The sequence below is a fragment of the Amphimedon queenslandica genome, unplaced genomic scaffold, assembly GCF_000090795.2.
Source record: "Amphimedon queenslandica unplaced genomic scaffold, v1.1 AMPQUscaffold_13322, whole genome shotgun sequence".
NCBI lineage: Eukaryota > Metazoa > Porifera > Demospongiae > Haplosclerida > Niphatidae > Amphimedon > Amphimedon queenslandica.
Window position 1 is genome coordinate 42,194 of NW_003546442.1, and position 15,983 is coordinate 58,176.

Sequence of the window (15,983 nt, forward strand, 5' to 3'; positions counted from 1 at the left end):
GTAGTCTGATGCAGGGTAAGATGAATCATACAGTTATGCTAATCAGGGGCAGATCTAGGGGTGGGCCAGGTTGGGCCGGCCCACCCAAAAATTTTGTGCAGTAATTTAAAATCAACTTTTTCATGTGGATGACTATGTAAACTGTGAAGCATCACTATGCAAACAATTTGTAAACCACAAAGAAGCTCATTTTTAACAGCTTTAATCTTCAAAATTTTGACTTTGAATGCAGGCCTTGTTGGCCACACCCACTAATTACCACACCCAAATCATCAAGGCCCACCCAAAAATCCAATCCTAGATCCGCCCCTGATGCTAATAAGTATAGCAGCACTCTAGTGACAACATATGATAGCAAGAGTATGTACTCTTGATGATGGAAATTAGTATTCTTCTTCATCAGTTCATCTAAAACTATTGCTGTAGATAGTATTTTACTTTTATGTTTTACTAATTTAAACTGAAGTGCGAAGTAAAAATCGGCAAATTGTAGTATTATGCATGCTGCAACAATGATCCAATCATCCTGCAACTTCTGCTGTGTGCATGCATGGGTGGGCTGGGTTTTGGGTGTGGCTGGTCTGCGAGGATGTTAATGTTAGGAATCAGGATGGTCCTGGATGGATATGATTGATGGATCAATGACTGTTCGAGTGACTAGGAGCATAGATAGAGAATGTACTACTTAAGATCTTATAGGTAGTAATGTTACTGTAGTGGTTGCTTCCGACCCTCAGCATCATTTTATTCAGCACTTTCATGAAATGAGAATGTAAGTTGTATTATACGTATATATATGTAATGAAATTGTTGTTGTATTTTAAGGAGCCTATTTATAACACTCCATAAATATGTACACTATTTAAGTCACAAATGGCTTTAATAATAATTCAAAAAATTCAACTTTCTGGATTATCTGCTCTTTGTTAACTAGCAAATGCTTATAGGCCGAAAACTAAACAATTCATATACAACAACCCAATTGCTTCGTACTCACCTAGACTAGGCAAGTGTGGCAAGTCCAAAAATTATACACATTAAACCACTTTTCATAACACAGAATTTTGATGGGTGTGGCCATTTTTACAGGAATTTTTTTGCTAATTTTGCTATTAAAGTAAAAATCACAATTATTAGTACATGTAATAACATACCATGTAACGATAATTTACTAATGGCAAATATACATGTAGTACCCACAAAACCTACTGAGAGTTAAAATTGCTTTATTTTGTACCTGTATATAATTAGAAGTTACTCTAAGGTACCTGATACTTGGAGAAAATTTGTGACTATATCTGTTCAGTGTGCATTTAGTATAGTGCGGTACTAATTATGTAGCTCTATTCCCTATTGTTCCATGCTTTTGGTTATTGTTTGAGTTCAAAATCAGTCACTTCTAACATAGCATATGTATCTATTACCTCTTTACATTCATTAGTGGGTAGTGGGCGGCTACTATTTTTCACGTACAGTCACTCAGTGGTCCAGCCCAGCTGCATGTGGACCACCACCGCAGATTGATTGCGTCTTTATGACGAAATAGTCACATGATGATGAGCTGGCTGGTATGATTCAGCTTTTGCTCACTGTTATTCTTTTAGTCTTTGCACACACTGCAAATTAAATTGGAGGTGTTTTAGAAGCTAACTTTAAAATGCTACAGATGAATGATGTAGGCCATTTTGAGAAACTGGCTTAATTTTTTCAATGCCTATAACTTAAAACTTGTGATTGGAATTGAATTATTAAAAGTGTGTGTTAAAGTTACTTTTCTGATGTTTTACTAGTACACAACTTGTTGAAATAAAGAAGTAGCAAATATAATTAAAAAATTCCTTATTGATGTCATTATTGTATGTAAAACAGCATGCATAGCATTGAAATATTAAAATTGTAACTGTCGTTTAACTTAAGGGGAATTGTTATACACATAGAGAGAGAGAAAGGGTACACAAAAAATTGGAATAATTACAGTTGAGGTGAGCATCCATTGCAGTTGAATTCGTTTTTGCCTTCTGGCCGCACACCTCTTTCCTATTAGTCTTTCTTAAGAGCAAGAGGCACAGTGACTCCTACAATAATTCCAGCTACTGCAAGAATGCCAAGGACAATGATTACAACAATGACAACTTTTTTCCAAGTCTCCATTTCCCGCTAGTGTTATAGAAGTTTCTTTACAAAGTTCTTAGTGTAGCGTAGAAGCTCCCGCTGGAGACTAGGGACCGTGGTGGGCCTGTTTTTATGAAGCCATTGACCACGTGATGTGCCGGAAGAGAGGGAGAGGGAGGGCTCTCATTCATAATGTACACAGAAGCGATATGACCCACACACATAATAATAATATGCATTATTTATTGATTCGCCCAATAAAGACATCAATGTATACAGAGCATAAAAGTTATTGCATAGTATTTAATTGTGTGGATTTATGTTCAGAATATGTGTCGTATGTGTTTTGCTAAATGTAATATGATGATTACCACTGCCAGTATGCATTCATTAATTAAAAACTAATTTATAGTTCATTAGTGTGATGATATTTATGAGGGAAAGTCCCTGGTACAGCCCCTCTTGTGGGTGTTTTGTGTTCTTTTGATAATGTCATAACAGTTGTATTGTGTATGATAATGTGCCTTTGTGTATTGTGGATTCCTGTTTTCCAGGGAGGATCTGTGTGGTGGACTTATGTTTTGATTATTATCATAGCTTCACGTCCATTTAAATTTTTTAATAATAATAATAATAAAGTTAAAATTACATTATTTTATTTTTCTGTAGCTCTTGCACCTGCTTCTATCTTCTATTCAACTTGAATTGTCATCATGAGGGCTTCCACCTAAAACGGACCAGTTATTACACACCAGATAATCAGACATTATTATACCTCTATCATCACTACCACCTATAAAGGTTTCTTCTTCACTGGTATTGGTTGCTTTGTTGTGTGGCCCTAAATCACTGGTACTTGTTGCCTTATTCAAATCATGCTGAGAACTCAGAGTAAAATTATCCCGCCCTATTCCTGATCCTTGCTGCTGTTCTCTTTTTATGGTAGCTTTGTGATTTTTAAACCCCCAGCACCATATCATGAGTGATGCTACTATTACTAGGATGCAGAATGTCCCTATCTCAAAGTAGCATGTTATGGATATCTTCCCTTCATAGTAGAGGTAGAAATTAAACCCAGCCAGTCCAAGTGCACTTAGGAATAACAATGCCTGAAATCCAATCACACAGAATACATATATACAGGAGCACCAATCATTTTTCAAACAGGAGCACTCGTACAAAAATTTACAAGCACCACAGGAGAAGGAAGAGGTACAGCACTTGCAGGGAAAGTTGCAATCATTTTCATTATTTTTTGTCTTTTTCAGTGCATTGCCTCCCAACTGTATTATGATCCACAGAAAAGCTGATGCAATGACCCAAGAGAAGGCAAAGGCTCCTGTTGCTAGACCAACTGCATTCCCAATGTTGCAAGTAAATCGATAACATTTTGCTTCTGATATTGAGCAGTTTGGCAGAGGTTTCTCGTCCAATATATTCAGTGATGGTTCATTGGGATAACAGTCAAAATTCATGTCGCATGTTGAAGATCGTTCTATAAAGAAATTGAGCCAGAATATGACAACCGTAGTAATGATGACACCTAGCAGTAGAACCCAGAGCCAGAAGAGGTACCATTCTTGAATTATGTAACTGAATATTTTTGTATCATATTCTGTGTCCCTGTGATTGGATGATGCATTGCTACCTTCCTCTCCATTAGTGTTACTTGCCTCTTCATTAGTAGCACTTGTGTTTGACCTCTTTTCTTTTTTGATGTATGGGAATATCATTTGTATTGTTCTTCTTATGTTATAGTGCTTGTCTTTATAGCCCATGAAGCAAGGGAGAGCAGCATAAATACTGAAGCCAATGGCCACAATGAGAGCAAATAGACTTGAACCAATACTCTCAGCTTGAAAGTAAGCCCGGTAAGGAAAAGTGGTCATGGTTATCAGAAATCTCTTTCCTTTCTCTCTGCGTTTTCTTAGTTTCCTCACTAGCTAAGCCGCCTGAAGGTGATGTCTCAAAAGTGCTGCTTAAAAGTATTGTCGGAGGGTTTGAAGAGGTTGGGCCAACCAGAAGCCACTCGAAGCCGAAGGTAATACTTAAAACAATGTACATGTACATTGTACATGTACATTGTACATGCATGATTATTAATCTATTGTAGCAATATAATACATGTACAATACCTTTCTAAATTTAGTATTGTATTCATCAGTTGACTACTATGGCATACACTACATGCATTGTATGCAATGATTGAGTATTGCTGGTTTTATTTATTAAATAAATATGTGTGTGATTGTTATCTTCATGATGTCAAATGTCATGTGTAATTGTAAGTGTTGAGTCCTCCTTTGTAGAACTTTCTCCTCCCTCTCTCTCTCTTTTCTCTTTGTCCTTCTTCTCCTTCTTCTCCTGAGGTTGTGGTTTAGACAATATGTCTCTCCCTCTCTTGTTGTTTGCTCTGAAGGTTAAAAGTTATAGGAGGTGACTAGCAGACCAGGGGAGGGGGACAAGAGTGGCTACTGTGTCAGCTTTCTCATTTATTTGGCTTATTCCCATTAACTGTCTTATACATTTATTCATTTTGTTTCTTTACTGTTTCCAAGCTTTGACAGTCTTTAGACTTTATAGTTTCCAGTATGGCAAGGCTTCTTCTGTAAAGAGTAATACTGTATTGAACCCATATACCTTCCCATTGTTCATACCATTGATTTATTTAAAGAATGTGTACTATCGTCTCTTATTAATCTATTGAGGGGGTGCACTCCCAGTATTGTCAAGGGGAGCAATTGCCAAACCTAGAAATGTTATAATGAATGAAATTCAGTTGTGGTGATTAGTATGGTACAATAATTTTAGTTTTAGTTACCCTAGGGCGCCTTTTTTGAGGGCTATAAATTTCGTGATTTTTAAAAAAATTTACAAAAATTACTTACGCGAAAATCAAATTAATACAGTACAAGATGGCAGACAGCATAAATTTGCTAAAATTAAACCCGTGAAATAAAAATCCATGAAATTTATATCCCTAAAAAAGGCGCCCTACGGTATGCAATGGTAATAATTTTTAGTTTTAGTTGTTGTTATCACTTTATAATTGTATTTAGATAGTTTAATTCACCAAACTCTTTCTGTTAATGTAATAACAATTAAACGATCAAAATTAAGAACTAGTGAATGAACTAAATGACCTGACCAACAGTACACTGCTAGTATTGGTGGTCACACCTCTTAATCATACTGCAATAGTTTAGTTAAAAGTGTGCAATTTTAGTTTTAGTTATAGTTAATTAGAACTAGTATAGTTTTAGCTTTAGTTATAAGTACTGAGGAATTTGAATTTTAGTTTTAAAAGGAAAACAGCTCACTAAAATTGGCTTAGTTTTTGTTATTGTTAACTAAAACGACACTAGTGGTGATAAAAATTACTATCACATTAACAACTTTGGCATGCCTTAATGTAAAACTTGGCTCTTCATTTACATGTACTACATTATTTAATCCTGCCCAGTTAGAAAGAACAGGGGTTGCTACCTCCCAAATTACTCTTCTTAAATTTAACCGGACTTTTGAGAACTGATTTATCAGATCTTTTCATTATTTTCAACCCACAAATCAATTTTGTAACACCTTTACACATTTGGATTTTAGAAGTATTGTGATTTTGTGGATTTCATAAATTGTTGAAAATGAAGATTTATCAAATGTTTAAAGGTGGTAGTCAATTTCTGGCCTATGCCTTAAGATATTTCACTACTCATTGTTGTACACTAGTAATTTAGTGAATTGTGACTATTTTTTATTGTTGTAGAGTACAGTACAAGGAGCCAATAGTGGAAATGATACTGCAAGAAAGTAACTTCACTATGGTAAATTGGATTTATACATCTAGTCGACATATTTAATGGTTTTGCAGATTCCATGTTGACGGGAGGAGGAGCCCAGTTTAGTTCTACTGCTCCAGATCAAACTAGTGGAACAAGTTTAGTATCTTACTTGTAACTAATATACATGCCACACCCATAACTTTGAAGATTACTGAGATTAACTCTGTATACTTGCAAAAAATGGATGTAAACATATGCACTGTGGTATCACAGAATATAGGCAGGTTAGACACTCTCCCTAAATAATTATCCACTCTTGCTATTACTGATAGTGAGAAGAAATAGTAGGAGTACATGTATTTAAGATTAGGGTTTATATACATGTAATAACGTGATTTGCATCACGTACGTCTAAATGCTTAACAAGTATAAATGGTTCACTGGTACCAGCCATATTACTGAATACAATAATTACTATTAATTATTTGGTAATAGTATAGTCTTGTAGACCAGGCCCTGCTAGTTAATAGCAGCAGTAGTTTTATGACACCCAGTACCCAGTACATCTCACTATCATTTATTTACAACATTGTTACTAGTATTATTGTAAGAGGCAGTAGTGTTATTAATTAGCTTGATCTATGCATGGGTGTGACAACACATTGGCACTCGCCCACGCATATAATCAGTCATTGGCAAATTTGCAATGTCTTTTATTTTACTCCTTCTAGTGCTCCCAGGATTTGTTTGTGGCAAAGCTGACCTCACTTTATATCAGTTCAATGCAGTACTAGTTCAAGACTACTACTGGCTCTATTGGAACTTCTCTAGTAGCACAGAGTTGATATCATTTGCAGTCAAGGTACAAACTACTGGATGGATTGGGTTTGGACTCTCACCAAATGGACAGATGCCAGGATCTGATGTAGTTATTGGATGGGTAGATCAATATTCTGGACCAGTTTTTCATGTAAGTGCCAATGCAATGGGCTAGCCTGCAATATACTGGTCTATGATGATATTAGACATAATAGCTTAGCTCATATGACCCTCACAAAATGTCACTATAAATGCTTACATGCTTGCATACAGTCATTCCCATTCATGACACAAGTGTTAATCATCTCTACACTGTTCACCTCCATTAGGATAGGTATGCTTATGGGAGATATGCTCCACCTATTGATCCAATACAGAACTGGTTCCTAACTAATGCTGAGGTAGAGGATGGATATACTGTCCTGGAGTTTTATCGCAACTTTATCACCTGCGATGACTTGGATAATGAAATTTTACTAGAAACTGCACGTATTGTGTATAGCTGGAATGACAACTTTTACAGAGCTTCCTTTCCGATCAGCATTAGCCTCAGCAAGCACACCACTGCAGGCTCTACTAGCATTAATCTACGTGGTGGACTACCTAATGCACCTCCAATACCAGAGGACTCTCAATCTTTCACAATTGCAGTCAATGAGGTAGTTTTTAGCACTGTATAACTGGTTTATTTAGAATTAATTTTTGTGCAGGCTCGAATCCACTAAAATTAAATAGTTAAAAAATTAACAAAAATTTTGTAAGCTACAAAAAATTAATTTCAATGAAAGTTCAAATAGATAAACCAGCTATACAGTAATTCATAGATATACACAATTAATTCTGCTGTAGGTTGAAATACCAAACTATGAAACCACCTACTGGTGTACAGGAGTAGCTCTGGACTCTTCCATTACTGAAGAAGAGAAATATATCATTAGAGTAAGCAATAGCTTTAAAACTTTAATACATGTTCCTGACAGATATCTCCTTATATTACATCTGGTAGTGAACCTTATGTACACCATATCCTCGTATATGTTTGTGATGGATTAGATAACTCCGATACAGGAAAAGGCGGGAATTGTGACACTGAGATCAGTGATAATATGAGAAATTGTCTCAGTCAAACTCTAATTGCGGCATGGGCCGTTGGGGGCTCAGTAAGGGATCACTACTTCATTCATTTTGTTTAATGATCTCATTCATTGGTAGGATTTTGTATACCCTGAGCATGTTGCCTTTCCCATTGGTGGACCAAATGGTGAACAGTTTGCTGTCATACAATTGCATTATAATAATCCAGAACAGGTATCAGGTATGTACTGTAATATTATTTTATTAAACATTACCACCAGTATTATGTGTATTACAGGTATTACTGATAGTTCTGGTATTGTCTTCACTTACATTGACACAAGAAGGCAATATGATGCTGGGATCCTGTTTCTTGGTCACGCTGTTGCTCCAGTCATGATTATACCTCCTAACACAAACAACTTCAAAACCATTGGATTATGCAGTGGTCCATGCACTAAAACAGTATATATCTATGCTTTTATTGAGAGAATCTGTACTTTAGTATGCACCTTTATTTTATAGTATTTTCCATCTTCCGGAATGCACATATTTGCTAGCATGCTCCACACTCACCTAGCAGGTATGTTATATCAATTATTATTAATACAAAATAATTAATTTATAATAATTATAGGTTCTGGAATAAAATTGGCCCATCTAAGCACAGCCGAGTGTACTAGTGAAGGGAAAACTGCCTATCAAGAGCTTCAACCGATTGAAAATAATCCACACTATGATTTTAATTTTCAGCAAGCTACTCACCTACCTCAAGAGATTACTGTATTACCAGTGAGCCATCATATATATTAGCATTTTAATACAGTACATCACTAATAGGGTGATACTTTACTGCTAGAGTGCAAGTACAACACAACTGGCAGAACTGGAGTGACATTAGTAAGCATAAAGGCGGATTTACAATATGACGCTAGTCCTGATGTTACATTGATGCAGAAGTTGAATCTGGTTCAACTCCAGCGTGAAGTATGCATGAAAAGGTCAAATCACCTACGATTTTGATTGAAAATTGATGTTGCGTTGGCCTAGCGTCATAATTATAAATCCTGCTTAAGAGTACAGGGCCTTTGGTCAGATTTTGGAGCAGCTTTAAGATTATTAATAAAAATCCTCAAGCTTTCTGTGCAACATAAATACATGTATGTCTAACAGAAAAAAATATAAAAATCAAGAACTCTCTCCTTGCCATTTTTGACCAAGGAAAGGACCCTGTACAGGGTCATTGGTTGTTGGTACACCAATTTTTGAGCAACTTCAAAAATTTTTTTAAAATCTAATTTTAGTCAGAGTTGGCTTAAACTTCGTACACAACATAAACACATGTATGTATTTGAAAAAATTTTTTAAATGGAAAATTCTCTCCTTATCATTTTTGATAAAATTTGGCCAATAGCCCTATAGTGGCCTGATTTTGAGTAATTTTAAAAATTCATAAAAATCTAATGTTTGTCAGAACTCGGGATTGACTCAAACTTTCTAAGCAATGTGACTACACACATATATATATATATATATATATATATATATATATATGCATCAGAAAAAAATTATAAAAATGGAAAATTTTCTCCTTGCCATTTTTGACCGAAGACCCTTTACAGAGTTGGTACAGAGATTTTTGTCCGATTGATGAGCAACTTCAAAAATTCATAAAAAATATAATTTTTGTTGGAATAAGCTCAAACTTTCTAAGCAACATAAACACAATTTTATAAAAATAGGAAATTAAAATTTCGTCAATATCCCTGTACTATTAATTTTTGTCCAATATTTGAGCAACTTTAAAAATTTAATAAAATTAAATTTTGGTCTTGTTTTTATTATTAATTTGATCAATAATTATTTTATTTTAAAGGGAGGTGAGAGCACGTTGCAGGAGATGTGCCTCTCTTTTCCTGTGTATTATCCTCGAATGACTGAACTACCAAAATGTGTGAGCCTACCACTCTTTGATAACATGGACCAATTCATTGACAACTATGTCCCGTAAGGATTCAGTAGATATTGTGATCCTTTATCTCCATTTATAGAGATGAACACAAGCTATCCTTTTATAGCCTGACACCAGGATCAAGTGCTGAGACATTAGAGTCTACTATGAATCTCCTGAAGTGGACCCAAGACCAAATCAATGGCTATCAACAATACATATATCAAGAGGGACTCCAGTGGTCTTCATGTGGAGAAAATATGGTATTATGATTATGACTAAGTTGTGCTGTATTCCTTTATTGATAGGGTTATTCTAGCACCGTCCCTTCAGTGTCTTGCTGCTCTTATGAAGCTCCTGATGTGTGTACTGGGACTGAGCCTGCTCCATGTTGTCAAAGATGCTGTCATGCTAAGTGTGGTACAGACACAACACGTGTCAGTGCTCTCATGCTGATTCTTATCAGCGCAGTGATGACACTTTTAATACTTTGATAGTGAATTGAACAGTAAATGTAATATTATTTGTATTGACAATTATTGTGTAAAACATGTCTGATTGGTATTAAGGTAAAAAATTTTTTTCATCTTTAGGCAGTTCCATTAAAATTACTTGGTTTACGGATCCGACCGACTCCAATTTTTGGAAAATCAAAATAAATTTAAATTTTCTAATGCGCATGCGCAGTACCACGTGGTGGGTGTGGCTAGATTTAAAATGGCGCTAAATGTATTTGTTACTGTTAAAAGAGCAAGCTCCTCTATCTTACCTTCCACTGTATGTCAAACCTCTGTGGCATCTACTGTTTGGGACTTGTTAGAGCAGCCATTCATGTTAAATAAGCCTACACTCACAGAAGTTGCTAGAGTATTTTGATAGTTTGTTTTAAAAGTTGTGGTTAACTAACAATTATTAAAGTTAATTAATGAGTAGTTAATTAATTTCATTGTTTATATTTTAATTTATTCCAACCGGCCTGCTCTATTTTAGAGAAAAAAAATCCGTAAAACAAGTAATTTAGTTTGAATTGCCTTATCACAATTCATCAATGCTGATCATCTGTTCAATATTATTTTGTACAAGTATGTATATACATGCACTATACTGTATAAATCTTAAGTACAGTACTTACTGTGCATACATACTTCTACTGATTATAGTAAAAGCCACTTGTACTGATATGTGTCAAATCTACTTAAGCATTTAACAATTACTTTTATTGTGTACTACCAAAATTGACTTCAAAAATTATAGATTCTCCAAGTGGGGCCACACCATGGGCAGGGTATTTCAGTAAAATGGCCAGGAAAAATTTTTCAACACTTTGGTACATAGATCTATATCCCTGATACATTCTTGTGTTATGTAGAAAGTTTAGATCAAATCTGATTCTAATCTGAATTTTTGTTTGCTCAAAAAATTAAGCTAAAGCTATATACTCAAAAAATTGCCAGAAATTTTTCTGAAGCATAATCATTTTCCTAATAGCTCAGTAAAAAGTTTTACTCCATCCCAAATAAACTAATCTGATAATTTTTCATGGTGTGTTAATGTAATTATGAAAAGTACGAAATCAATTAAACAACCATTTCTTTCAGTTTGCTAAGTGTAAACATTATTCATAACAAGTATGTTATCTTATGTACCATAAACAAAATCACCATGGTACATCAACATTAACTGTCTATATTGAATTTGATAAAATTGCTAAAACTGCGTGCTTAAGAATAGATGAAATCAATGAAAAGTTACACACACAGTTCAAGATAAAAAGCAGCAAAATAAGTTTTAGCATATCAAGATGAGTAGAGCAGACAGAGCCAAAATAGTGACACTGAAAGAGACTCCAATAGCACTATTGACTCTCATGGCACATTGTCTCTGACAGCAAGGAGTGCTGGTATCAGTGCTACAAACACTATCAGGCTCATAACCACAGCAACTTGTATCAGGGAGATCAACAGCAGATCTCTATTAATAATGATAAAAAGAATAACTTACAACCGTATAGCAGGTTTTTCTCATGCATAATCTAAGTATAATTGTGCTTACTCTAGATGGGCACATTGACCATTGTCTCCCTTCAGTATACACCAGTCTCTCATAGGCTCTTATTCTATCCTCTGTCCACTCTAGATCATTCATAGTATTAGCTATATCAGTTGTAGAGCTTTGATCAGAGTCCCCAAATGGATCTAGATTAAGATCATTGAAATCCCCCTCATTACTGCTCCTATAGTTAATAAAACCAACAAATGGTACCAAGTGATTTGCAATGGTTAGAAATACATCAAAATGTAGTGGACTACATAAATTTTTGGTTTATTTTTTCTACAGCGTAAAACCCAACAAAAATCTTATTACAGTAAGGCCCAAGTTACATATTTTTACTTAAACTACTACAACAAATGTAAATGAACAAACAGTTGTATGGTGTGAAAATTGATTGGCAAATTGATTGTTTTTATAGTACTGGCCACGCATCATTAACTTTAGCATGTGCTAAATTAAACAATTTTTATTAATAGAATGTTAAAACTTATAAAATTCATAAGCGATGACTTACGGCACATCATTCTCAACAAAATCTCCGTATTTATCAAAGACAGGATAGCTAGTGCAGGTACTCATTCCAGTGTATGGATAGTAAACTGGAAATGACAAGCAAGATTCATTAAGTACTCCAGCCCCACCCTAGTATAATTATATTGAGGAGGAGGGAACATTGATTATAGACGTACCAGTGTGACTTTAGCTCGAGTTGATGCATTATAATTGCATCTCAGTATCAAACTGTCTCCCTAAAATATGTAAAGCTAATTAATAAGGATAATTATGGCAACAATTAGGACATATCAACATTGTAAAGACACATGATCTGCTATGTATCAAATTCTAATATCAGTATAATAAATAATCACATTCCATTCATTCCATTATAATAAGGTAATTACACAGCCACAAAAATGAGGTCAGCCTTAAAAATGCATTATTTAGTGTATCATGACTATACAGTGGAATCATTACATCACAATCACACTCTTGCTTATAGTCACAAACCTGCTGAATGGTCACGTCACTAGATAAATAATTAGCCTGTAGCATGCTAGTGCTATAGAATAAATTTCTGTCCAGTGCCTTCAATCCTGTACTAACTTCATTCCCGGATGGACAGGTGAGATCACGAGTGTGTGATATTTCAAGGCTAGTTGCTATCAATATTATTGAGAATGTAGTTATAATAACCAAATATTTGACTTACAATCAAGACCACCAGCAACAAATAGATTGGCAAATACATTGATCCCACCAGTTGGAAAATACTAAAAATTTAAATTTTTATAGTAGTAAGAATAACAATAATCAAGTTTACGTTTTCAGTGCAAGCTCCACTGCATATTCCAAGTACAGTATAATTTTCTGCTCTTGGAGGAATGACCATATTTTGATTGAGATAGTGACCCAGATACAGTATTCCAGCATTATGCTCCCTGGGAGTGCTTGTATATGTGAACACAATACCAGAACTGTCAGTTAGTGCTAAAAGAGAGAAAGAGAGTGAGTTATAGTCAGGTTTAAGTATCAATTACTTTAGATGCATAAGTAAAGGAACAACAATATAACTTCAGACTACAATACAGATACTCTTTATTCTAACACTAATCTGCTACCATACTAAATACCTATTCTTAATATACTGGTACATGTAGAGCTGCCCTCATTTCAAAGATACTTTATTGAATGCATTACAAAAGTCATCATTTTACAAGAGTTCTTAAAATAGAGGTTACACTGATAGTTGCATTACCATTAGTTCGATCATACTTGATCCTTATGACAACAAACAAAGGATCACCAGATCCACCAAACTTATATGCAACATTATCAGGATAGACAAATTCCTATTGAAAGAAGAATATTAACTATCAGTTATAAACACCATTATCTGGTTACCTCTCCTCCTCTCCCCCAGACTCCTATCACATCTTGATTGAAGCAAGAGTCGAACCTATTAGAAACCATATCACAAGAACGTCCATCTGCAGACAGGTCCTCATTCTCTAGCCCCATGCACACTTGAACAATCATGTGACTGATAATCCCTTCACTTCCATTGCTAATCCGTGCAGCAAACTATATTAAGATTATTCTCAATATAAATACATTGCATATCATTGTTTTGTTGAACACACAATGTCAGAATAACACACAGTCTAACATTGTTCATAGCTACTTACAACATACCTTTGTGATGTATTTGGGATTATGGCGAATAGAGTTTGGAAGTCTATGAGCTCTGCACCAATATGAGCCACCAACTGTTACCATAGCCTATAATGTTAACACATGAAGGAATGAGAGAGTTTGTGTGTGTGTTAGAGAGAAATAGTATATGCTAATAGAGCCATGGTTCATTGGATTAGTCACTCACATTCTCTACACCCACAAACAGCATCTCTTCTTCATCACTAGTACTGTTGTTTCCAGATGGATTCAAGCGACCGATTAAATTTAGTACAGCAAAACCACTCTGTGAGAGAGCAGGTAAATCACCAGAAGAGCCTGGTTTATTATTACTCCATAGATAATAAACCTGCATTGGCTCAGCCTATTTTAAAAGGAATTGAAAAAGGAATTGGAAGAGGATGAAGTATTTACCACTATGTCAAGATCACGATTATCACAAGAGGTCAAGTTGCGGTAAAACTCCAGGACAGTATATCCATCCCCTACCTCAGCATTTGTTAGGTCCCAGTTCTGCATTACATCTCTCTCTAGTCTATTCTCTACTGCATGATAATCCTATAAAGGAGCATAGGGTTAAACATTATTAAATTATAATGCTTCCTTTCTATGTACTGTAGTATTGCGCATAGTGCAGTGTGTACATATTTCGGATATTTATGGACAAAATTACACAAGCATTCCTCATCTTATGAAAGTTGTAAACAATGCAAGCAAGCTAGCAATAGGGCATCTATACCATCATCTTTAATGTCAATTAGACAGTAATGCACAACCATAATAGTCTACAACCCAATCACATGCAAGGCTCAAGATCTAATACATTAGAGCATCCTCATACATGAAACATTGAATTTCCAGAGCCATCTATCCATCCTACGGCCACATCAGATCCTGGAGCACTTCCATCTGGCGAGATACCAAGTCCAACCCATCCTGTAGTTCTGACTTTAACTGCAAAGCTTATGATGGTTTCATTGAAGCTCCAGTAAAGTTGATAATAGTCTTGCCTCAGCGTCGCATTGAAGTTGTATTTAGATGAAAGGTTTTGGTTAGCAGTGCATAAAGAGAGCCCCGGGAGCATTAAGAGCAATGTAAAAGCTAGAGAGAACATCTTCAAACTTCAGAGGCGAGCAGTCTTTCCACACAAGCCCAAAATAATCACGAATAGTAAAAAATGCAAAATATTTTATTCATCAGCCTCAGGACCAAACGCCCCCAATGAGCCCCACCTTTTCCTGCACTGGGAGCTGAATAGAATCTCCTATAAAAGCAAATGCTTCTTTGTCTTGAGCTAGTTTTATAAGTCTTCTAAGTTCTAATAATCATGGGAGTTCCATTTCCTTCATTCTACAGTGTATTAGCCTCTTCAGTGATTTCAACACTCCTCACATTCATCATTTCTCTCTCGTTCACATTAGGAGTCCTCTACTGTATATGTCGATACTGGACGTGTGTCAAAAGAACAGATAATAATTCTGAAGACATACACCAGTCACCATCAACCACTCCATCAAATGCTCCTAGTGCAGAAAGTCTGTTTAAAAATCCAAAACTCAATGGCTCAGAATACTCACTATCTACAATAAAAGAGGACGACAGTATGTCAATGAGTTTTAATCCGGCTTACTATAAAATGAAATATTTTGGGGACAGACTAGTTGAGCCTACAATCCGATCTGCTCCTCTCCCTCCTCTTCCCCCTGTTGTCAGAGTGCTCCCTCCTACTCCACCTCACTTCACGAGATCTCAACAAAGTGGCAGTAACAATAGGATGGTCCATGGATCACAGAGTGGAGTGGACAATGGGCTATATGATGAACTCCGTGATCATACTATCAGTGAGAGAGACAGGATAAACAATAACGTCAAAAATACAGGAGGGGATTCAGAAGTCACTTACTTGACTATACTTGCATGAAATAGTTTAATGAAATTTGTCACCTGCTGTATATATTACGTAATAATACTTTATTCACTTATATAAAGTTTTGTATGTGTAA

The 15,983-nt window shown here is 35.4% G+C and overlaps 2 protein-coding genes across 6 annotated transcripts; one reads left to right on the forward strand and one right to left on the reverse strand.

The window, feature by feature from the left end:
- The first annotated feature begins 3,231 nt into the window (after nt 1-3,231).
- On the forward strand, nt 3,232-10,391 carry LOC100640204 (DBH-like monooxygenase protein 1 homolog). 5 transcript variants are annotated; one of them, XM_019998384.1, is made up of 20 exons: nt 3,232-3,324; nt 3,381-3,486; nt 3,531-3,683; nt 3,871-3,974; nt 4,044-4,153; nt 4,482-4,845; nt 5,876-5,933; nt 5,981-6,046; nt 6,623-6,861; nt 7,040-7,369; nt 7,560-7,649; nt 7,691-7,870; nt 7,923-8,025; nt 8,083-8,249; nt 8,310-8,367; nt 8,422-8,576; nt 8,625-8,684; nt 9,661-9,791; nt 9,836-9,998; nt 10,044-10,385. In XM_019998384.1, exons 8-20 carry the CDS (start codon nt 5,986-5,988, stop codon nt 10,227-10,229), a joined length of 1,923 nt encoding a protein of 640 aa, XP_019853943.1. In that variant the 5' UTR covers nt 3,232-3,324; nt 3,381-3,486; nt 3,531-3,683; nt 3,871-3,974; nt 4,044-4,153; nt 4,482-4,845; nt 5,876-5,933; nt 5,981-5,985; the 3' UTR covers nt 10,230-10,385. The 5 variants fall into 5 exon arrangements, with proteins under 5 accessions (XP_019853943.1, XP_019853945.1, XP_019853942.1 ...); XM_019998386.1 differs by lacking the exon at nt 4,482-4,845 and having other exon boundaries at nt 3,871-3,983; XM_019998383.1 differs by lacking the exon at nt 4,482-4,845.
- Nucleotides 10,392-11,420: 1,029 nt separating this feature from the next.
- On the reverse strand, nt 11,421-15,145 carry LOC105313318 (DBH-like monooxygenase protein 1). Its single transcript, XM_019998392.1, has 13 exons — nt 14,822-15,145; nt 14,395-14,538; nt 14,168-14,344; nt 13,981-14,067; nt 13,690-13,869; nt 13,544-13,637; nt 13,109-13,275; nt 12,998-13,058; nt 12,796-12,947; nt 12,477-12,536; nt 12,302-12,429; nt 11,788-11,968; nt 11,421-11,706 (listed from the first exon to the last, which is right to left on the reverse strand). Exons 1-13 carry the CDS (start codon nt 15,092-15,094, stop codon nt 11,524-11,526), a joined length of 1,887 nt encoding a protein of 628 aa, XP_019853951.1. The 5' UTR covers nt 15,095-15,145; the 3' UTR covers nt 11,421-11,523.
- Nucleotides 15,146-15,983: the final 838 nt, after the last annotated feature.